A 24,305-nucleotide genomic window follows, 5' to 3' on the forward strand; every position below is an offset into this window, starting at 1 on the left:
GCTTGGAGCTCATTAGCGAAACTTAGTTTTAAATAAACTCAAGAGCCTAGTGACTTAAATAATAACTTTTGAATCGTTCAGTGACTTAAATAAAAATTTTCTAATAGTTTAATGACCAAATTATAACTTTTTTAGTTAAGTGACCAAAACGAAAGCTTACCCATAGTTTAGTGACAAATGGTGTAGTTTACCTTTTATATTAATAAAAAATAAATATATGTATTCATTTATTTAAATTTGTACAAGTAAATTAAAATTAAAATTTAATATATATAATTACACTAAATTAAAATTCATGTATAAATTTGATATTTATCTTTCCAATAATCCTATTCATTTGGGATATAATCGCATGGCAAGAAAAAAAAAAGAATAAACCCTAAACTATAATCCCATTGGGGATTTTTTTCCAATGTATCTAGCGGAACGAGTCCAATAACTAATCCTTTGCATTCTGTAGGCTCATTAATAGGTAAATGTTGGCCACGAGTCCAATTGGGGATTGTTTTTTTATAGTTTTAGATAGGGGTGTTTAAACGGTTAATCGAACCGAACTAGTATTAACTGAATTTTTTAATCCTTTTACCGTTAATCAAATTAATTATTTTTTTTAAATTAACTGAACTAAAATATTTTGGTTAATTCGACTAGTTAACCAGAATGACCGAAATTTATATTTTTTTGTTTTTTTGGTTAAAACCAATAAAAAACATATAAAAAATAAATTGATAAAGTACATTTGATTGAATTGTCCAAATTGACTGAATTAAAACTACATATAATTTGTATTATTAATTATTAAGTTAGGTTAATTCAGTTAACTATCCGATTTCGAACCGAATTAATCTATAACCAAACCTTTAAAAAATCATTAACCAACCTCTGACTGAATTAGATTGATTAACTACCTATTAATTGAATTAGATAGTTTCAGTCGATTACTTCGGTTTAATCGAAATTTCAACACCTATAGATATGAAATAAGGCAGTGTAAGGTCCGGTATGGCTGCTTGATGATCCCAAAGTCTATGGTGAAAAAACCAAAGAAGAAATGGAGAAAAAGAGGGAAAAAAAAAATCTTAGAAACTCCCATTCCGAATGAATTTCACTTAATCTTTATCCCAAATCATGAAACCTGTCGGATTAGCGTTCATTTACACAGCGTTGACGCTCGCACTTGTCGTTGCTTTTACCGTCTTAATATGCATCAGAGCTATCAAAAAGAAGACGAAATCCAGCGACGGAAAAGTGACGACGATCACGACGACGCCGATTTCGTTGCTGGAAGTTAAGGTCACGCTTCCGATAAAAGTAATATTTGGTGGCATTAAGGTTGCCGAGAAGTTTGATCCACCGGAAATAGCTCAAATCCCTAAAACTAGGCTCGGCGAAGGTACTTTAGGGACGTTGTTTAAGGTTGTTCTCCAATGCGGTTCGATCATAACGATTCGGAAGATTCGAGAAGGGCTGATCATGAATGCCAGTGGTCTGGAGTTGTGGATCAATTTCTTCGGCGGTATGAAGGACGATTGGTTATTGCCGATACTTTTTAGCTTTTGGTACGGCGGCGAAGCTTTTATTTTGTACGAGTATTTGATCTTGGGAAGCTTGGAGGAGCTTTTACATGGTAAACTATGATTCTACGTAGTCATCATCATCTCTTTGAGTGATGGATTTTTTACATCAAATCACTCACTTTGAGTGGTCTGAATCTATTAAATTATTATGATTTTAAATAGTTTGTTAATAAGTTCAATCCTTTTGTTTTGATTCATAAAATCCATCCATTCTTAATCCTTAGATTTAATTCTAACAACACTGAATTTTGAGGATCTATTTAAAATTTTCAAAAAAATTAAGGCTCTTATTAAAATTTTACCATTCCAAACAATGTTTTGAATGTATAAACATGTTTAATTAGTAAATAATCATAGTTACATGTTTGTATACTGCTGTGTGAAATTATATTTTAGATTTTATTTTAAATGTAAAATATTATTTTTTCACTTCTAAAATCGTTAGAATAAAATATAATGATTTATTTTGTCTTTTAATTTTATGAAAAAGTAATTTTAGCATTTCATTTAATTTTTGTTTTTTAATTTTTAAATTTTCGTTGTTTGTCGAATCATCTCAAAGTAAATATAAAAATTAATGTTTATTAACTTTGCTGATATGACATATATAAATTGTCACATAGATGTCTTATCAACAATTAAATAATTTTTATAATTTTAAAAATATGTTTTGGAGTTTAAATTAACATTTTTCTATCAATTTTAAATGTGTGTAGGCAGTGAAGGAGTTCAGTTCACTCCACTAAACTGGGAAATAAGGAAAAAAATAGCATTATATGCAGCCCAAGCAGTGGCATTAATCCATAGCCGAGTAACCAAAAATGGCGAACCACTCATTTGCGGTGTGATCAAAGCTTCTAACATCCTAATCCGAGTAGATTTCTCCGCGTGCCTCTCTAGCTACGAAACACCGTACTTAGTCCCTCCTGAAATGATCATCAAACGAAACCCAGGTCGAGTTGCGCCGGAGCTAAAGTACCATTATCAGAAAACATTCACACAAAAATCCGACGTTTACAGCTTCGGGATTTTGTTGTTAGAGCTAATCACAGGGCAAAGGCCTTCGACGACGAACTTGAGCGCTTACTTGCGTGAGAAGAAAATAAAGGGAACATTAGACAATTTATGTGATACGAAGATGGGCAGTGAAGTGAATGAAAGCATGGTGGAGATGATTGAAATTGCTTGGAGTTGCTTGTCTTGTAAGCCAAGAGATAGGCCATCCATGGATGATGTAGTTCACATGATCCAAGTATCGTAAGTTAGTCAGTACCATATTGGTAGCTGGACGCATCGTTTTTATTTAGAACTGGTACGTATTAATCTTGATTTCTTTTTATGTATCGTTTTAAATTTATTGATATTTTGTAACACCCCTTACTTAAGTAAACATTTAACACTGAACATGTATTTACGATTTCAAATACTTTTGAATTGGACTTCTAAAAATGAATTTAAAGCCTTATTACACCTTTAAGAACATAATTAGATTATTAATAAAGATTAATCATATATAAAATTTGTTTTGAGTCTCATTTAATTCAAATAAAACTTTTCAGTTGTTAACCTATATGTCTCGAGACCAAGGCCAATATGTCTCGAGACATAGCCATGACACCATAGAAGCGTAGCTTCAAAATGGCTTGTCTCGAGACACACGAGTATAGGTTCTTGAGACAAAGGGGCTTATGTCTTGAGACATGACTCAGTTATGATAGATTTTTAGCTTTGAAGTTTTTATGTCTCAAGACATAGTTCGCATGTCTCGAGACTTAGGACAAGGCAACTTCGAAGTTAAACTTCTACAGTGTCATGACTATGTCTTCAGACCAATAAGCCTCTGTCTCAAGACATACTGAGCCATAGTTGAAAATTTTTATTTAAATTAAATAAGTCCCGAAACAAATTTTATATGATATTAAACTTTAATAATAGTCTAATTATGTTTCAAATGTGTGATAACGCCTTAAAATCATAGTTAAAAGTCCAATTTTAAAAATATTTGAAATCATCAATAATTGTTCACTGTTAAATGTAACATTCGTTGCTCGAGTTTACTTGAGTAAAAGGTGTTACATATTTTTTGAAAAATTATTTAGTGTATTAAACAAACTGGGTTAAAATGAAGTTTAAGTTTTTAAGGATTTTGTTTTTTTTTTCCTTTATTTGTTGTATAAGTTTCTCATTTTTTTTTGTTATTTAAAGTTTAAATTTGTTAGAGTTTGTTTAAGGTTGATTTTAGTAATTATATATTTTAACATTATTTATGCACTGATCGATGTACAGTATTTTGCTTGATGCAATTAGAATTAGGAGGAAGGGACTGATGTGATTGGTACAAGCTGGAATTTTTAATTGATGCGAAATTAACTACATTTACAGTAAGTAGTTGCTGTTTTTTTCTCTAATAGAAGACAAATTATATTCTAAGGATACATTATCATGTATCTAAATGTTATAAAAATAAAATGAAGATGTCAAGTCATAAAAATGGTAAAACTTTTTTTTTTTTGTTTTTCATCCCTTGATGAATAAACAGTTTGTTGATTGTTTAATTGCACTAAACATTCTCAATTTATGAGATAAATTTTAATAAAATTTCTATATTTAAAATGTTTTAATTAAAATTTTGAAGTTTTAGTATTATATCATTCGGTCCTTTGTCCAACATATTTATTTATTTTAACATTAAATATTACTTCCAATTTGACGTTGTTATACCCCCATATATAGCATGGCACATGGCAATACATGAGACAATTTGTAAACGACCTACTAGGGGCAATCACTTCCAACTCTCTGCTAGGGACCATCTGTAGCGACCCTTGCTTAGGATGATCCATAGGTGACTTCCTATGCATTTTGTCCAAATCAGCTTAAATATAGTCTGTTACGCACCTTTCATGAGTACTACTTGTTGTGCACCCTCCATATGTACCATTGAGGCGTGACAACCTTGTACAGATTTAGGGATGAGAATGTCAGGGCAAGACACATAGTACACTATATGATGACAACTTACCTGTAACAATCCTATCATCTAGCCAAGCACACACAACCTTGCAAGACACTACATGGTCAACTATGTTGCACTTCAAGACAAGGGGTGACCCATTTATATAAGCATGAGTGCATGAGAAACCAAGGATTGGCTCCCTCACCCTTGAAAAACCTTAGCTTTTTTCTTCTCTTTCTTCTCCTCCTTCTCCCTTCCTTAGTTTCTTATCTCCAGCTCTCTGCTTATCATAGGTGAACCAATAATTTAAATCAATTTAATTAAAAATAATATTTTAAAATAATAAAAAAATTATTAAATCAAACGATAAACAACCATGTCAGGCATTTATTGTTTTAGGTCAAATTATGGTTATGGTCCTCTACTGTGTTTAAATTTAAGGCTTAATATCTATACTTTAATTTGACATGGTTTGGTTTACGTACTTTTATAGTTGACACCCTTAATTGTACCGATTAAAATGTTGAGGCAAATTTCTTCTTAAAAATACACATTCCAACTTATCATGTCAAAATAGATTGTGTGTGTCTGTTAGAAATGAGTTTTAAGAAAAAAAATAACGTCATCATTTTAATTGAAATAATTAAGAATGTTAATTGTTTGGGTTGACTACTGATTTCATTGTAAAAGTATATGATCAAATTATGTAAAACTAAAATACAAAAATTAAATCCCAAATGTGAGCATAGTAGATGAATCAAAGCTAAAATTAGACAATTAAAGTATAATGATTAAAAAAGGGTTAAATCACTTTTTAGGTCTCAACTTGGTAATTATCCCCATATTGGGACCTGAACTTTTTTTTTATTCAAGTTAGTCCATGAACTTAACAATTGTTCCCACATTAGGGCCTAAACTTTTTTTTATCTAACCTAGTCCTTGAACTTAGCAATTGTGCTCACATTGAGGCTTGAGCTTTTTTTAGTCCAGGTTAGTCCTTGATAGTTACTTGAAAACCCTAAAATCCAAGCCAAAATGTGAAAACAATTGTTAAGTTTATGCCTCAATTTGGGAACAATTGTCAAGTTCAGGAATTAACTTGGACAAAAAAAGTTTAAGCTCCAATGTCGGAATAATTATCTAGTTTAAGTCACAATATGAGAATAATTACCAAGTTCATGGTCTAACTTAAACAATTTTTTTTTCAAATCCTGATGTGAGATTGTTGTCAAGTTTAGACCCAAATAATTATTTAACCCCCCGAAAAAAAAGAAAAAGAAAGGAGTTGGATGTGTCACGTGTTTAATAAAGAGAAGCCCTTAAGTATTCATTTTATACGTACTAGTATAGTTTCTAATTCACGTTTGGGGTTAGGCTAATTATTTGTTTGGGCCAAATTATAGATTAAAAATATTCTCAAAGTCTTTATACACTTCGTATATCTAAATTTTTTTTTAATATTTGTAAATTAAAGTCAAAATTTATCACTGTTAAAATTCATCTGTTAAATTCATTGGCATGACATTTGAAATTAAAAAAAGAAAATCCTAATCTGAATTTTTTCATAAAAACAAAAATTCAAACTCATCGTGATAATTTTTATTTTTATTTTGAAATAATGTTGTTAAAAAATGACTATAACATTTCAATCAAAATAGTTAACACTATAACTATTTTTACTAACTAAATAAATTATAAAATGGATTACCAAACTATGTAAAAGAAATTGTATAAATTAATTTCTAAATTTTAACATGGACCAAAAGTAAATTTTAATTATTATTTTATAATGTAAGAAATAGAAAACAAACCTAAATATTAAGAAATCGCGTGATAGTTTTTAAAACTGTTTGGGCATTAATTATATATAGAATATATTTTATTTTTTAAAAAAGAAAAATAATATTTAATACTTGAATTTAGTAATTATTTTAACTTGGTCTTAGAATTTTTTTGTCCACATTAATCTCAAATATGATAATTTTTTAAGAACGATGATGTGATACTTTAAGATTGAATTATGTTATGACATGAATTTTTAAAGAATTTATATAAAATCTTTAAAAGATAAAAGAAAAATATAAAGAGATTATAATTTTTTTTAAAGAATGAAGTGATGACATGCATGCACATAGGTCCGACGAAAATCAACTGGGACAAGTGGAGTGCCTTTGGCTATTAATTTGCCACGATAGATGGTACTTATTCGTCATAAATGCATGCAAACATAATGCAATCACACGCTAGTTATGAAGCGTGGTTTGTAAAATAGGTAGAAAATATAATTTCGAAAAATAAGTTTGAATAAAAAATAATATTTGTTCTTTGAATAGGTTGAATTTTGAGTAAGATTTTTTTTATTTGGGCTCGGCTCAATTTGAATTAGCTGTTTTGTTGCTACTTTATTATTATTTTGTTATTATATTATTATTATTTTATTATTATTCTTTTAGATATTATATAATTCTTATTTTATTATTAATTTTGTTATTATTCTAAGGCGTTTACTTAGAAGTTGCAACTATTTTAGTATTATTTAAATATAAATATTTTTAATTTATTTTAATTTGTTAGAAAATATTTATTTTAATATTTTTAGTGTATTTAATGTACTATATTTTTTAAATTTATTTTGTATAAAAATAATCTATAAAAAATTAATATAGACAAGTCAAGTTGGAATTAAATTTAGTATTTTTAATCTAAGACAAACATGAGTAAAATTTTAAGCACAATTTTTCAGATCAAATTAAACCCAAACCTAAAAAAATAGAATTAAAATTTCACATCTACACAATATTAACTCTACCCAACTCAACCATGATGAAGTCTAATTAAAAGTGTATTTGGTCATCAAAATAAAATAACAAGCACCAAAAGTTTGACTCCCTACACCTAGCTACTACTAATCAAAGCTTTCTTTGATTTTCATTTTCCAAAATCTTTAAAAATTATTCCAACCAAATTAGGTTTATAGTTGGTATGGTGAAAGAAGATTACAAAATAAAATAAAATAAATGTAAATTGATATTATTTTATTACGTAAATTGGATTGAACTGATTGATTGATATATAATTTAAACAAAAAATTAAATTAATCTTTCAATAAATAGTTTGAAATAAATAAAAATAAAAATTATATTTTTAATTATTATTGAATTGATAATTAAATCGAAAGTTGATGTTTCATAAATTCAATCATTAATCTAATTATTAAAACACTTATAATTGTTATAGTGGTAAATGACTTACATTGCTTATCTCTTAATTGACACCGAATTTCGAGTACAAACCCAGATAATCACTTCCTGCCATAACATCATTGTCATATTAATATTGTTTCTTGGTTAGTTGAGCTAATAAGTAGGACATTAAATATCAACCTAAAACATACGAATTGGACCGATTAATTAATGCTTAGAATAATCTTTTTAATTCATAAATTAGAAGGTAATATATTTAAATATATTTAAATTTATATTTTTTGTGTTCACATTAATTTAAATATAATCGAGTTAAAGATTCAATTCATAAATGAAAATGGAATAATAATTTTAAAGATGTTTGGTGGGGATAGGTTTTGTGTTAGGTAAATAGAAAATAAATGAAAAAAATATAATAAAAAAAGTATGTGCATGCATATCTATATATATAGTCTTTTTCTTCTTTAAGAGGTTAATTTAGCATCTTCTTCTAAAATGGCTTCAAGCAGTAACTCAGAAATAGCCCGTGTATTCTTCCCTTCATATCCCATGTTCCAACTTTACAAAGACGGACGCGCCGAGAGACTCCGGAAAACGGTAACGGTCCCAGCGTCCGACGACCCCAAAACCGGCGTTCGGTCTAAAGACGCACCGGTGCCTCCCCTATCGTCAGCTCGTATTTTCCTCCCCAAAACCTCAGACCCCACCGCCAAACTCCCGCTCCTCATCTACATCCACGGCGGCGCGTTTTGCATCGAGTCCCCTTTCTCCCCCACTTACCACAACTACCTCACTTCCCTCGTCGCCAAAGCCAAGGTAATAGCCGTTTCCGTACAGTACAGGAAAGCTCCGGAGCACAACCTCCCCGCCGCGTACGACGACGCCTGGGATGCAATCAACTGGATCGCTTCCCACATTGAAAGGAACGGTCCCGAGCCATGGCTCAACGAAAACGCCGACTTTGATAAAGTGTTCTTAGGCGGCGACAGTGCTGGAGCCAACATCGCTCACAACATGATAATGAAATCCGCCCGAGACGACCAAGTCCGACTCAAACTCTCCGGTTTGCTTTTGATGAACCCTTTTTTCATGAACGACGAGCCTGACGAACTTATATCATTCATTTTCCCTTCAAGCAAAGGTCCCAATGACCCGAGGTTGAACCCGGCTTGTATCGCCATTAAAGAGCTGGCTGCTGGTCTGGTCTGCAAAAGGATACTGGTCTGTGTTGCAGAGAAGGATTTTCTGAGAGAAAGGGGTGTGAGTTACTATGAAACGGTGAAGAACAGTGGGTGGAATGGGGTTATAGAAATGGTGGAGATTGAAGGGGAAGAGCATGTTTTTTATTTGTTTAAACCAGATTGTGAGAAAGCTGGTGAGTTGATGGATCGAGTTTCTTCATTTCTGAATCTTTGAAGCTTTGAAACTTGAAATTCCCCAAGGATCAAATTGTAAAATGGTCAACTTTTAGAGCCAGCATTGTTGAAATAAAAGCGCCATTAATAGGATTTCTTCTGTGTGTTTTTATTATTGGCTAAATCCTGCTATTAGTCTTTATACTTTGTGAAAGTTGTGGATTTGGTCCCATTGCTTTAATTTGATCAATTTTAGTCCTTATACTTTTTAAAATTTAAAATTTTAGTCCTAACCCAAAATGGTAGCAGTTAAATCTATTTGATTAAATTCAATTACCAGTATTGTACTATGCATATAATTATAGATTTAGTCCATATTTTCTAATTAGATATTATATGGAGTAGATAGGTGTTTCGAGTTTTATCTATTTTAGAGCAACATGTTTAAGGGGTAATGCACTTTTTAGGAATTGAACTTGAAAAATTTTTTTATAGTGAGATTTGAATTTTTTTTGTCCAACTTAGTCTTTGAATTTCACAATTGTTCCGATATTGGGATTTAAACTAAGTAATTATTCACGTATTGGGACTTGACTTTCTCCCCCCCTCTTTTTAAGGATATATCTCAATATTAAGGACTAATTTGGACAAAAAAAGTTTAAGTTCTAATTTGATAACAATTGCCAAATTTAAAGACTAACTTGAATTAAAAAAAAATTGAAATCTTAATGTGAAAATAATTACTAAATTTAAATATTAACTTAGAAAAAACATTTTAAGCTGAAAATAATTGTTAAGTTGAAATCCAAAACAATGCATTAACCCAAATGTTAATATATTTAATTTGTTTTTATAAGTGTTGATGAGACGGGTCAAGATTTCTTTAAAAAAGTTAGACTCGACCTTGACCTGATGGGTTCAAATGATTGAAGCCTGGCCTAAAGCTGGCCTATTTGGGAATACCTTTAGTGCCTCTAGTTTGGCCTCATTTTGCCTAAATTTTTTGAATTTAATGGCATGTTTAGTTTAACAAAATGAAACGAAAATTTAAAGGATCAAATTGAAAAAAAATAAGAAATTCATATATATTGCCAAAAGAAAAAGAGCCCTCTCTAGCCATAGGTATACATATGCATAATTTCAACTTTTCTCTTCTGTCACTGCCACGTGTGGTCCTGCCAATAATTGAAAAGTAAATGTTGAAAAATGTTGTAAGTTTATATATTTTTCGTAAATTTAAAATTTAGTCTTTTATACTTTTATTTTTAAAAATTTAGTCTTTTTATTTTTAAATTTTAAATTTTAGATTCAGTTATTAACACTGTTAATATTATTTTGTTAAATTTAAGTTCTTTACAACTTTTTCTTTTTAAGTACATTACTACCAAGTGAGTATTTTTTATTTCAAAATATTAAACCAATAAATTTAACAAAAAATAATAGCTTTAATAATTAGATCTAAATTTTAAATCAATGAAAAGTGGAGCGACCTATGGTATATTTTAATCAAAGTAAATAGCTCTCCAACCACGTGTCAAGCATGGTATGAATCACGTGAAAAATCCGTCATCTTATGTCACGGTTTTCTTCTTCAATTTTAAAAAGGTAAATCACACCGAAAGTCATTAAATTATTAATAAATTTATATTTTGGTCAATTAATTTTAAAAAAATTATAAAATAGTCATTAGATAATTCGAAAGTTTTTATTTAACCCACTAAACTATTCGAAAGTTTTTTATTCAAGTCAATAGGCTATTAAGTTCTTTTTAAGTTAAGCTAGTAAACTCTAATTTAATGATCAGTATGATGGATTAATATTAGACTTGATCATTTGGGCAAAAATATAAGGAAAAAAATGGGCTTAGACAAAAAAATAATACCCATTTTCTAAACAGGTCGGGCCCCAGGTAAGAATTTTTTTGTTCAGGTCCGACCCTAATCTGACTAATTTTTTTCTATTTCTATTTGCTACTGTTTTGTTGCTATTTTGACTACCATTTTTGTAACACCCCCTTTACTCGAGACCATCGCTGGAGTCGAGCACAAGGCATTACTAAACTTATTTGAGCATTTAAACAAATTCAAACAATTTATATCACACTTTCCAGACAAGCTGTCCAACTGCATTACAGACGCAAAAAAAATCATATCTCGAGTTACAAAACTCGAAATCCAAATCCGTAAATTTTCCCCAAATCTAGACTCATATATCTACTTACTAATTTTTTTCTAGAATTTTTGGTTGGGCCAATTAGTACAGTTTATTAGTTGAAGTCTCCCCTGTTTCAGGGTTCGGCTACTCTGACCCCTGTGCACTACGAACCAAATTTCTCTATGTACAGAATTCAAATAACCAAGCCGATTGTTTCTCTTAAAAATAGACTCAATAAGAAATCCATATATATATAGTATGACTCCTAAATATTTTTGTACAATTTTTAATAATTTTTACAAATCAGAACAGGGGAGTTCAAAATCACTCTGACCTTGTCTGACAAAAATTCAAATATCTCCTGATATGAAAACCTTTTGCTTACACCGTTTCTTCTATGTGAAACTAGATTCAATAAGATTTAATTTCATATTTTATTCAACCTCTAATGATATTTTCATAATTTATGGTGAATTTTCAAAATCAAACTACTGCTACTAACCAAAAACTGTTTTAGTACAAAATGTTGACATCTTTACTTCATTTCATTTAAACTCTATACATGCCATATAAATCTTCAAACATAAAACAAAAGCTACCGGAATTGATCTGGATAGCGTGCTTTGTTGTGTTGATCCGATCTACCAACTTCACTTCAATTCAATCTACATAAAAATATCAAACACACACAAGTAAGCTTATTGAAGCTTAGTAAGTTCATAGGTTTAAAAGTAATGCTTACCAACATAATATTTCCAAACAATACCAAAACATTTACTAAAGTTTCCTGCGATTCACAACCATTGTTATAATAATTCACATAGTTGAGCTCAACAATAACAACTACTCAATCTCTTTCATTTGGATCACTTCTCTTTTATTTCTTATAATCAAATTAGGAAACGGCTTACGAAATTGAGTACGTCGTTGTTCAGTGCCACGATTCATAACTCAGTATGGTTTTCTTCATTGAAATACGATACTTGCATTTTACAACTCGGTATGGGCAATGCCATACCTACATTTCTTAACTCAGTATGGATTTGATAATACCATACCTACATATCACAACTCAGTATGGATGATACCATACCTACATTTCACAACTTAGTATGGATGATACCATACCTACATTTCACACTTTCCCATGGAACAACCATGGTCTTATCCGTCAATTCATCACATGTCACGATACGAACGTACTCAATCCTGCGTTTTTCCTAATTTGCATTTCCACATTTATTCTTTCATTAACAAAATTTACACAATCCCACAACAAATTCATATATAATAACACATTACTTCAATCATTCCCAAATAAACATCTAAATTCAACCATATGAACTTACCCGGCTAATTTGTAGAAGATATTGAAATTTAGGGACTATTCCGCAACTTTTTCTTTTCCTCGTTCTTCTTTGGATTCTTGATCTATAATATAAAATATTTCTACTCATTAGCATTTATTTGATTTCTATTTCACTTCACAATTTATGCTGTTCAAATTTCGAAATTACACTTTTACCCCAAAATTTACAGTTTTCACAATTTAGTCCCTGCTCAATTCACCCATCAATTGAACTAATTTTTCTCAATTAACACTTTATTTTATCATTATAAACTATTTCAAAACCTTTTATATTCTGAATTTCAACAGCAACCTTCAATTCATAACTTTTTCACAATTAGGTCCTAAATATCATTTCCTATCAAAATCACTTAATAAAACCACCTTAATATGAAATTAGAACTTAAATTTCATAATAATTCATCATAAAATTCCCTTATCCATCCAGGTTAACTTCCAATTTCACCCATAAAATCAAAAACTAATGAATTCTATAAGTGGACCTAATTGTAAAAGTCATAAAAACATAAAAATTATCAAGAAAAAAGCAAGAATTAAACTCACATGATGTAAAAATATGAAAAAACAGCTTTCTCCAGACCTTCTATGGCTTTTTGGCTGAGAAAATATGAAGAAATGTCTAGCTTTTCAATTACATCATTATTTAACTATTAACTTTTATGCTATTTTCAATTTTGCCCCTTGTTCACATTGTTTTCTTGCTTATTTCATACCCAAACCGTCCAGCCATTAACCTTGGGTCTAATTGCTCTTTAAATCCATCTTTTTAAATACTTAAGCTATTTACTCACAATTTAACAAATTTTGCGCTATTTTCAATTTTGTCCTTTTTAATTAATTAGCCATCCAAACGTTAAAATTTTCTAACAAAACTTTAATACTAACTCAATGACACTCCATAAATATTTATAAAAATATTTATAGCTCGATTTTCAATTTTGAGGTCTCGATACCTCGTTTTTGACCCGTTTGACCTAATAAATTCTTTTAATTCACTAATTTCACCATTTCACAAATTCTTCTAAATTCTTACTTGACTCATAAATATTAAATTACTATCTTGTTCAATCTTATTTATCGGATTTAGTGACCTCAAATCACCATTTTCGACACCACTGAAAATTAGGCTGTTATAACTCTCCCCCTCTTTAAAAATTTCGTCCTCAAAATTTGTTACCTGAAAATATATTTGGATACTGTGATCTCATTGACTCCTCTGTTTCCCAGGTTGCCTCCTCCATACCATGTCGATGCCATAATACTTTAACCAATGGTACTCTTTTGTTCCGCAATTCTTTAACTTCACGAGCCAAAATCTTCACTGGTTCTTCTGAATAAGTCATATCTAGTTGAAGCTCAATTTCAGTATGAGGAATTACGTGTGAAGGATCTGACCTATACCGCCTTAGCATAGACACATGAAACACATTGTGGATCTTCTCAAGTTCCGGAGGTAAAGCCAACCGATAAGCTACAGGACCAATCATTTCCACAACTTCATATGGCCCTATGAATCTCGGACTTAATTTTTCCTTTTTACCAAACCGTAACACCTTTTTCCATGGTGAAACTTTTAAAAATACTCGATCACCCACAGCATATTCTATGTCTCTTCGTTTAAAATCCGTATATGACTTCTGATGGTCTGAAGCAGCTTTTAGACTATCTCGAATAATCCGGACTTTCTCTTCGGTTTCTCGAATCAACTCAACCCCAACTATTTTTTATTCACTCAATTCAAACCAACACAATGGAGTCTTGCATTTTCTACCATAAAGAGCCTCAAATGGTGCCATTTTTATACTAGATTGATAGCTATTGTTGTAAGCAAACTCAGCCAACGGTAAATACCTTTCCCAACTGTCACCAAACTCGAGTATACTACATATTAACATATCTTTTAAAATTTGAATCACTCGCTCTGACTGTCCATCTGTTTGAGGATGAAATGTTGTACTAAAATTCAATCTGGTGTAATGACCTGAAATTCACGGGCACCGGAAAAGTGAGTTATAGGGCCTCCGTCTTAGTGAAATAAGTTTGAAAATAATTATTAAAAATATTTATGAGCCTAGTGGTGTGTCTAATTAGGATCTAATTAAATGAATTTAGCTTAATTTAGAGTAAGTAATAAAAAGGATTAAATTGAATAAAGGATAAAAGTTTAATTATAAAGCAATAGAAAATAAAAATGATTAAAATGGCAATTAAGCCATTGACTACAACTGAGGTGGCATATTGGTGAAATAAAATCAAAGATTTTTTTAGGTTTTATATATTATAATGATTATTATTATGGTTTTATATTAAATTGTTATGATTATTTAATTGATAATATATTATAAATAAATTAAATAGAAGACAATTGTATGGTAATAAAATATACATGTGTAAGAATTGTATGGGTACATTTTTAATTTAAATATTTAATTACTTATAATTTAAGTATAAAGATATTTTATAATTATTAATTGTATTAATTAAATCATGAGATTTTTATTTAATAAGCAAATTAGATAATGACATTTGTAATAATATAAATATGTACACTTGTTATATAATTATTAATTTACTTAATATTAAAGTAAAAGATATTTTAATATATTATATTAATATTATATTATGTTAATAAAATAATAAAGTATAAAAGAATTAAAGAAATAAAGAAACAAAAGGAAATAGAAACAGAGTTGAAAACGGGAAGCAGGGGAGAAAAAGAGAAAGAAAAAGGGAAAGAAAAATAAAAGAGAAAACTAAGGATTTGAAGCTTGGAGTTAATTTGGTAAGTCAATTAAGTCAATTAAGTCCTTTTTAGTTAATTTTGATGTTTTAGGAGCTTTGAAACAAGATTTTGATGAAATTAAGTTGATAGTTCAAGAGTTCATATGTTTCCAAGTAGGGTTCATGTTGGAAAAATTATGGAATTAGGGATTTAATTGAATGAATTCTAAGTTAGAATTGATTAAGGGATTAAATTGTAAACTAGGTTATAAGTTTTATGTTGTAGGGACTAAATTGAAGAAATTTCGAAATTAGGGAAATATGCTGGAAATTTTATAGTTAAATATAAGTTTAGACAAAATTTGAATAGAAAAGAGAGTGAATTGGATTAAGAAAATAATTAAGTTTAGTTAGGATTAAATTGGGAATAAGGTAGGAGTTGTTTAGAAATTTAATTATTTATTATAATTAGTGCTGTAAATAATAATGTAAATTACTATTATTTTCGTAGCCAACAAAGAACCGGAAGCATCAGCATCGAAAGGAAAGGAGAAAGTCATCGAGGACTAAAACGGAGAATTACGTGTGTATTACTATAATTCAAATTTTAATTATTATTGATTGCTGAAATTTTAATTGTTATGTATGGTAAATAAGACTTGAGGTAAGTATGTGAAATCGATATGAATATTGAGTGAAAATGAAAGTGATATAAATTGAATCAAATTGAATTGAATAAGTGAATTATGGAATATGTGGTTATTTGAAAAGTGTATTGATTGAAAATAAATAAATTGTGACAAATGTATGGTGTTGATGGTATACACTTGTGTGAAAATTAATTTGTATATGAATTAAGATAATAGATATTTGAATTGAATGAGTATTGAAAATTTTTGTGTAAATGAAATTGAAATTAGAAAAAAAAAATAATACCCTATTAACTTGTCGGACTAGATTCGATACAAATGGCATGCCATTGGATTTGTGATGTGATGAAGAGATTGTAGTTCAGCCGAGAGGATGTTTCTGTTATTATACACTTCGGTTTATCCGAATAGGCATTTAATGCCTTATTGGTGTGTTTGGGAGGATATATTATACCGGTGTGTTATGGAGGATTTACAATATTCCGGGTGTGTCTAGGTTGGACATTTTGGTGTGTTTGGATGGAATCCGCGTATCTGTCATAGTCCGAGCTTTGTTAATAGGGTAAATAATTGAAATGAAATTTTGAAAATGAGATTATTTGTTTTAGCACTATTGAAAAGTACGAGAAAGAATGTATGAACTAAATTATGAATTGAGTTAGTATGAGAAAAATAAATTATGAATTTAAGATTCATGAAGTAAAATAATTTTATATAAAAGTAGTTTAAATAATTATAAAATTTATGGTTGATGTTTGTAATTTATTAATATTAAATAGTCTTGATTTATAGTAATACCAATGAGTATATCCATACTCAGCGCACGATTGATTCCGTCATGCAGTTAGTAGAAGTCAAGTGTCCTACCAAAGATCCGAACAATCCCGACTCCAACACAAACTTGGTGATGTATATTTTCTTTGGTAAAGGTGGCATGTACATAGGTGTTATTTAGTCACTTGAATATGTATATTACTTTGGGTAGTGAAGAATGAATTATAAAATTTAGACGGTTAAATGAAATGGTAAGGAAAGTACATGATATTTTGATACATGAACATTAAGTTGTTAAATGGATGAAGTTTTTAATCAATTTTGAATGATGCTATGATAGTTATTAAATTAAAATTTTGTTAATAATATAAATATTAGTATATGAATGTGAAATATTGGTGTTGGTTGTTTTGGTTTGAATTTGCAGGAGGTTTAGGTAAAAATAAGCAGAAATACTGCTGAAATTTTTATAAAAAAAAAAAAAAAAAAAAATATTGGAATACTCGAACAAGTCCCGTTCTACTTTTAATACGTGTTTGAACTTCGAGAGTTCAAGATAGGGACTTAATTATTATATTATACTATGAAAGTTATATTAATTGTAAATTATTCGTAAGTTGTCTGATATGTCCGGTAATGCCTCATAACCTCGTTCCGGTAACGGTTTGGGGTTAGGGGGTGTTACATCTGGTGCCTAAAGCTTCTTGCAATTTATTCTAAAATCTTGAAGTAAACCTCGGATCCCGGTCTGAAATGATAGATATTGGAACTCCATGTAGTCTCACAATCTCTGACACATACAATTCTGCTAACTTCTTAAGTGAAAAATCATTCGACCGAATAAAATGTGCTGACTTTGTCAATCTATCAATAATCACCCATATCGAATCTTTCTTTCTTGGAGTCACAGGCAAACCTGACACAAAATCCATTGAAATATGCTCCCACTTCCATTCAGGAATCATAATGGGTTGTAATAAACCCGTTGGCACTTGATGCTCTGCTTTAACTTGCTGGCAAATCAAACATTTTGCAATAAATTTTGAAATTTCTCTTTTCATACCAGGCTACCAATATGTCTTTTTCAGATCACCATACATCTTTGTACTACCCGGATGAATAGAATACATAAAGAATATCATTCTTTAAATCAGAATTATTTGGAACACAAATCCTATTATGATAGCGCAATATACCTTCATCATCAATACTGAACTCTGAATCTAAATTATCCCGAACCATTAGCCGTTTCAGCACCAATTTTGGATCTTCATTCTACAGCTTCTGAATTGGTTGAAGAAACATTGGTTTTACCTTCAATTCTACTAATACAACACCTTCTTCATTAAGAGCCAAATAAGCATTCATTGCCCGAAGTGCAAACAAGGATGACTTTCGACTCAGTGCATCAGTAACTACATTAGCTTTCCCTGAATGATAGTCAATAACCAAATCATAGTCTTTCAGCAACTCTAACCACCGTCTCTGTCTTAAGTTTAGTTCCTTCTGAGTCATTAAGTATTTCAAACTTTTGTGATCCGTATACATATAACACTTCTCACCATATAAATAGTGTATCCAAATTTTTAAAGCAAAAACAATTGCAGCTAACTCAAGATCATGTGTAGGGTAATTCTTTTTATGTGGTTTTAATTGCAGTGGAGCATAAGCCACCACCTTTCCCGACTGCATTAACACACAACCCAAACCACTTAAAGATGCATCACTGTACACAATATACGGTATACCTGATTCTGGTTGAGTCAAGACTGGAGCTTCTGTTAACATTTTCTTTAACTGATCAAAGCTCTGATGACATTTATCAGACCACATAAACTCAGCATTCTTCTGTAATAAACGAGTCATTGGTGAAGCAATCATGGAAAAATTCTTTACAAAACGGCGATAGTATCCTGCTAATCCCAGAAAACTTCACACTTCAGTTACATTCTTCAGTGTTTTCCAATTCATCACTGCCGAAACTTTACTTGAATCCATACGAATTCCTTCGGCTGATATAATATGACCCAGAAATCCAACCTCATGAAGCCAAAACTCACATTTACTAAATTTCGCATATAACTGCTTTTCTCTCAAAGTCTGTAGTACAATTCTCAAGTGTTGTGCATGTTCAGATTCTGTCTTTGAATAGACCAATATGTCATCAATAAATACCACCAAAAATCTATCTAAATAAGACTGAAAAATTCGATTCATTAAATCCATAAATGCAGCAGGGGCATTCGTTAAACCAAAAGGCATTACCAAAAATTCGTAGTGACCATACCGAGTTCGAAAAGCAGTCTTTGGCACATCACACTATTTAACCTTCAGCTGATAATACCCAGATCTAAGGTCTATTTTTTAGAACACTGTAGCACCTTTCAGTTGATCAAATAAATCATCGATACGAGGTAATGGATATTTATTTTTAATTGTTACCTTGTTCAACTGTCTGTAATCAATACACAATCGCAACGAACCATCTTTTTTTTTCACAAATAAAACATGTGCGCCCCAAGGTGATGTACTCAGTCTGATGAACCCTTTGTCCAATAACTCTTGCAACTGTGTCTTCAACTCTTTTAACTCAGCTGGTGCCATTCTATACGGTGTTATTGATATCGGAGCTGTACCCGAAATTACATCAATTGTGAATTCAACCTCACGATCTGGGGGTAAACCAGGTAATTCCTCAGGAAACACATTAGTAAACTCATTAACAACTGACAATTGTTCCATCTTCAATTCAGAACCCCGAGTATCAAGAATATAAGCTAAAAAAGCTTCATTACCTTTTCGAATCAATTTCCGAGCTACAAAGGCTGAAATAATTCTGACATCATTCTTTTTATCCCCAAACTTAGCTGAAACTATTTCCCCTGTCTGGCATTTTAAATCAATCCGTTTTTCTCTACAATTCACTATAACGTCATGTTTAATCAAGCAATCCATTCTAAGAATAACATCAAATTCTCGGAAAGGTAACAACATTAAATCAACAGAGAATTCACAGCCTTGTATTTTCAGTGGACAATTCCGACATATTAAATTAACCAACACACTTTGCCCTAGTGGATTAGTGACTTGCAATTCAAGGTCAGTGGACTCAACAGTCATTTTCTTTTCTGACACTAATGCAGTGCAAATATATGAATGTGTAGATCCAGGATCAATTAAAGCATACACAGAATCATCAAAAAGATAGAAATTACCAGCTATCACATCTGAAGCAGAAGCTTCTTCTATTGTCCGGATAGCATATGTACGTGCAGGTGCTCTTGTCTCTGATCGAGTTGCAGTATCTCTCGTTCCCGAATGAACAGTTCCAGCAGCACTGTTTTGACCCGAACGTTTACCTTTCTGAGGAGTATTTGCTTGCTTCTCCCCTTATTCTCTATATTTTTTTAATAATTGAGGACAGTCCCGAATAAAATGATCAGTTCCACCACATTTATAGCAATCTCCGGCTCTTCCCCAACACTCACCAATATGAAATCTACCACAATTTTTACATCTAAGTCTCGGAATATTTTGCACACCACTAACACTAGCTGCTGGTTTCTTAGTTACTTCGACATCTTGTTAAGTCGTTTTACTTTTACTCGATCGTTCCGAAATTGTAACAGGTCGACTAGAATCATCTCTGAACTTTTTGACCGGAAAAGTCGAAGTTGGTCTAGAGAAACTTCTTTGTATACCTCTTTACCTCTTCTTTCTCTTTGCATCTTTCTGTTATACACTTCTTCCATTTTTTGAGCTTGATCAGACAGAATCACAAATTCTCGAATCTCTGTACCTCCAATCATCATTCGATTTCATCATTAAGCCCTTCTTCAAATCTAATGCACATTTCTTCCTCTGTCGATTTTACAACATCCCGAGCATATCTACTAAGATACACAAATTCTCTTTCATATTCGCCATTGTTTTATTCCCTTGTCGAAGATCAAGAAATTCTCTTCTTCTTATCTAAATATCTCTTTCCCACATACTTCTTCTTAAATTCGTTTTGGAAGAATTCCTGTAAGTTTATCTGCAGTACCATCGCCTCAATGGTTTCCCACCAATTATACGCTTCTTCTTTCAATAGCGAAACTGCACACCTCAAATAGTCCTCCGGAGAACACATCATCTGTTTAAAAACTCTCTTCAAACTCTTTAACCAATACTCTGCTTTAACGGGATCATCGTCTGATCTCTCTCGAAATTCTTCAGCTCCAAACTTTCTGAGTTTTTCAATCGGTGTTCTTTTGCTAGATTCATCTGTTAAAGGAGGAGCAACCGGGGTTGTAACTGGTGGTACAGTAGGGGGAGGAGCAAGTTGTTGTGCCTGACTTCTTCCTTATATTGTTTCATGATACCACTGATTCATTAATCCGTAAATCATATTTTTAAGTTCTTCCTCTCTCATCAAAGAAATCGGGACATTACCACTTGTTCCCTGCTTAGAAGTCTGTATTTTACTATTAGCTTCATCTTCCTGACTAGCACCATCGGGTCTATCAGACATCTTTACAATCTATAACAAAAAATAGTAATTAGATCGGATCATTCACATCACACTATCACAGATTTATATGGCATGTATTTCTAAACACTTTACACATCAAATTCGTTCCGAGAATCGACTAAACCAAAGCTCTGATACCAATAAATGTAACAGCCCCTTTACGCGAGACCATCGCCGGAGTCGAGCACGAGGCATTACTAAACTTATTTGAGCACTTAAACAAATTCAAACAATTTATATCACACTTTCCAGACAAGCTGTCCAACTGCATTATAGATGCAAAAAAAATCATATCTCGAGTTACAAATCTAGAAATCCAAATCCGTAAATTTTTCCTAAATCTAGGCTTATATATCTACTTACTAATTTTTTTTTAGAATTTTTGGTTGGGCCAATCAGTACAGTTTATTAGTTGAAGTCTCCCCTATTTCAGGGTTCGGCTACTCTGAGCCCTGTGTACTACGAACCGAATTTCTCCATGTACAGAATTCAAATAACCAAGACAATTGTTTTTCTTAAAAATAGACTCAATAAGGAATCCATATATATATAGTAAGACTCCTAAATATTTTTGTACAATTTTTAATGATTTTTACAAATCAGAATAGGGGAGTTTAAAATCACTCTGACCTTGTCTCACAAAAATTCAAATATCTCCTGATATGAAAGCGTTTTTCTTACACCATTTCCTCTATGTGAAACTAGATTCAATAAGATTTAATTTAATATTTTATTCAACCTCTAATGAGATTTTCATAATTTATGGTGAATTTTCAAAGTCAAACTACTGCTACTAACCAAAAACTGTTTTAGTACAAAATGTTGACATCTTTACTTCATTTCAGTTAAACTCTATACATGCCATATAAATCTTCAAACATAAAACAAAAGCTACCGGAATTGATCTGGATAGCGTGCTTTTTTGTGTTGATCCTATCTACCAACTTCACTTCAATTCAATCTACATAAAAATATCAAACACACACAAGTAAGCTTATTGAAGCTTAGTAAGTTCATAGGTTTAAAAGTAATGCTTACCAACATAATATTTCCAAACAATACCAAAACATTTACTAAAGTTTCCTGCGATTCACAATCATTGTTATAATAATTCACATAGTTGAGCTCAACAATAACAACTACTCAATCTCTTTCATTTGGATCACTTCTCTTTATTTCTTATAATCAAATTAGGAAACGGCTATTTAAATTGAGTACGCCGTTATTCAAGGCCACGATTCATAACTCAGTATGGTTTTCCTCATTGAAATACCATACTTACATTTTACAATTCGGTATGGGCAATGCCATACTTACATTTCTTAACTCAATATGGATTTGATAATACCATACCTACATATCACAACTCAGTATGGATGATACCATACCTACATATCACAACTCAATATGGATGATACCATACCTAAATTTCACAACTCAGTATGGATGAACTTTGCCATGGAACAACCATGGTCTTATCCGTCAATTCATCACATGTCACGATACGAACGTACTCAATCCTGCGTTTTTCCTAATTTGCATTTCCACATTTATTCTTTCATTAACAAAATTTACACAATCCCACAACAAATTCATATATAATAACACACTACTTCAATCATTCCCAAATAAACATCTAAATTCAACCATATGAACTTACCCGGCTAATTTGTAGAAGATATTGAAATTTAGGGACTATTCCGCAACTTTTTCTTTTCCTTGTTCTTCTTTGGATTCTTGATCTATAATATAAAATATTTCTACTCATTAGCATTTATTTGATTTCTATTTCACTTCACAATTTATGCTGTTCAAATTTCGAAATTACACTTTTACCCCAAAATTTACAGTTTTCACAATTTAGTCCCTGCTCAATTCACCCATCAATTGAACTAATTTTTCTCAATTAACACTTTATTTTATCATTATAAACTATTTCAAAACCTTTTATATTCTGAATTTCAACAGAAACCTTCAATTCATAACTTTTTCACAATTAGGTCCTAAATATCATTTCCTATCAAAATCACTTAATAAAACCACATTAATATGAAATTAGAACTTAAATTTCATAATAATTCATCATAAAATTCCCTTATCCATCCAGGGCAACTTCCAATTTCACCCATAAAATCAAAAACTAATGAATTCTATAAGTGGACCTAATTGTAAAAGTCAAAAAAACATAAAAATTATCAAGAAAAAAGCAAGAATTAAACTCACATGATGTAAAAATATGAAAAACCAGCTTTCTCCAGACCTTCTATGGCATTTTGGCTGAGAAATATGAAGAAATGTCTAGATTTTTCAATTACATCATTATTTAACTATTAACTTTTATGCTATTTTCAATTTTGCCCCTTGTTCACATTGTTTTCTTGCTTATTTCATACCCAAACCATCCATCCATTAACCTTGGGTCTAATTGATCTTTAAATCCATCTTTTTAAATACTTAAGCTATTTACTCACAATTTAACAAATTTTGCGCTATTTTCAATTTTGTCCTTTTTAATTAATTAGCCATCCAAACGTTAAAATTTTCTAACAAAACTTTAATACTAACTCAATGACACTCCATAAATATTTATAAAAATATTTATAGCTCGATTTTTAATTTTGAGGTCTCGATACCTCGTTTTTGATCCGTTTGACCTAATAAATTCTTTTAATTTACTAATTTCACCATTTCACAAATTCTTCTAAATTCTTACTTGACTCATAAATATTAAATTACTATCTTGTTCAATCTTATTTATCGGATTTAGTGACCTCAAATCACTATTTCCGACACCACTGAAAATTAGGCCATTACAATTTTACTATTACATTGTTACTATTTTATTGTTATTGTTTGGATATTGTATAACTCTTATTTTATTGTTAATTTTGCTACTATTTTAGAGGAGTTTACTTGCTAAGTACCAATTATCTTAGTGTTATTTAAGTACAAATTTTTTAATGTTTGTAATGTATTTGATGTATTATATTTTTTAAGTTATTTTTATATAAAAATTAATACGGGCGAGGATAG

General features: G+C 30.7%; 2 protein-coding genes across 3 annotated transcripts; both read left to right on the forward strand.

The window, feature by feature from the left end:
* Positions 1 to 948: 948 nt before the first annotated feature.
* Positions 949 to 4,045, forward strand: LOC108475685 (probable inactive receptor kinase At5g58300). Of its 2 annotated transcripts, XR_008280366.1 has the most exons (3): positions 949 to 1,627; positions 2,294 to 2,889; positions 3,864 to 4,045. XR_008280366.1 is itself a non-coding variant. In XM_017777672.2 (2 exons), exons 1-2 carry the CDS (start codon positions 1,129 to 1,131, stop codon positions 2,836 to 2,838), a joined length of 1,044 nt encoding a protein of 347 aa, XP_017633161.1. In that variant the 5' UTR covers positions 949 to 1,128; the 3' UTR covers positions 2,839 to 3,807. The 2 variants fall into 2 exon arrangements, 1 of the variants encoding a protein (XP_017633161.1); XM_017777672.2 differs by lacking the exon at positions 3,864 to 4,045 and having other exon boundaries at positions 2,294 to 3,807.
* A 4,138-nt stretch (positions 4,046 to 8,183) lies between these two features.
* LOC108474745 (probable carboxylesterase 13) lies at positions 8,184 to 9,244 on the forward strand. The gene has a single exon (XM_017776756.2). The coding sequence runs from the start codon at positions 8,232 to 8,234 to the stop codon at positions 9,150 to 9,152; it is 921 nt and encodes a 306-aa protein (XP_017632245.1). The 5' UTR covers positions 8,184 to 8,231; the 3' UTR covers positions 9,153 to 9,244.
* The last annotated feature ends 15,061 nt before the right edge of the window (positions 9,245 to 24,305 follow it).

The sequence above is a fragment of the Gossypium arboreum genome, chromosome 3, assembly GCF_025698485.1.
Source record: "Gossypium arboreum isolate Shixiya-1 chromosome 3, ASM2569848v2, whole genome shotgun sequence".
Lineage (NCBI taxonomy): Eukaryota > Viridiplantae > Streptophyta > Magnoliopsida > Malvales > Malvaceae > Gossypium > Gossypium arboreum.

What these genes read in the sequence shown, in the direction of transcription:
- LOC108475685 (XM_017777672.2), top strand. Translation starts at nt 1,129, where the DNA reads ATGAAACCTGTCGGATTAGCGTTCATTTACACAGCGTTGACGCTCGCA. An exon ending in CTTGGAGGAGCTTTTACATG is followed by an intron (nt 1,628 to 2,293) that starts GTAAACTATGAT and finishes AAATGTGTGTAG; the next exon opens with GCAGTGAAGGAGTTCAGTTC.
- LOC108474745 (XM_017776756.2), top strand. Translation starts at nt 8,232, where the DNA reads ATGGCTTCAAGCAGTAACTCAGAAATAGCCCGTGTATTCTTCCCTTCA.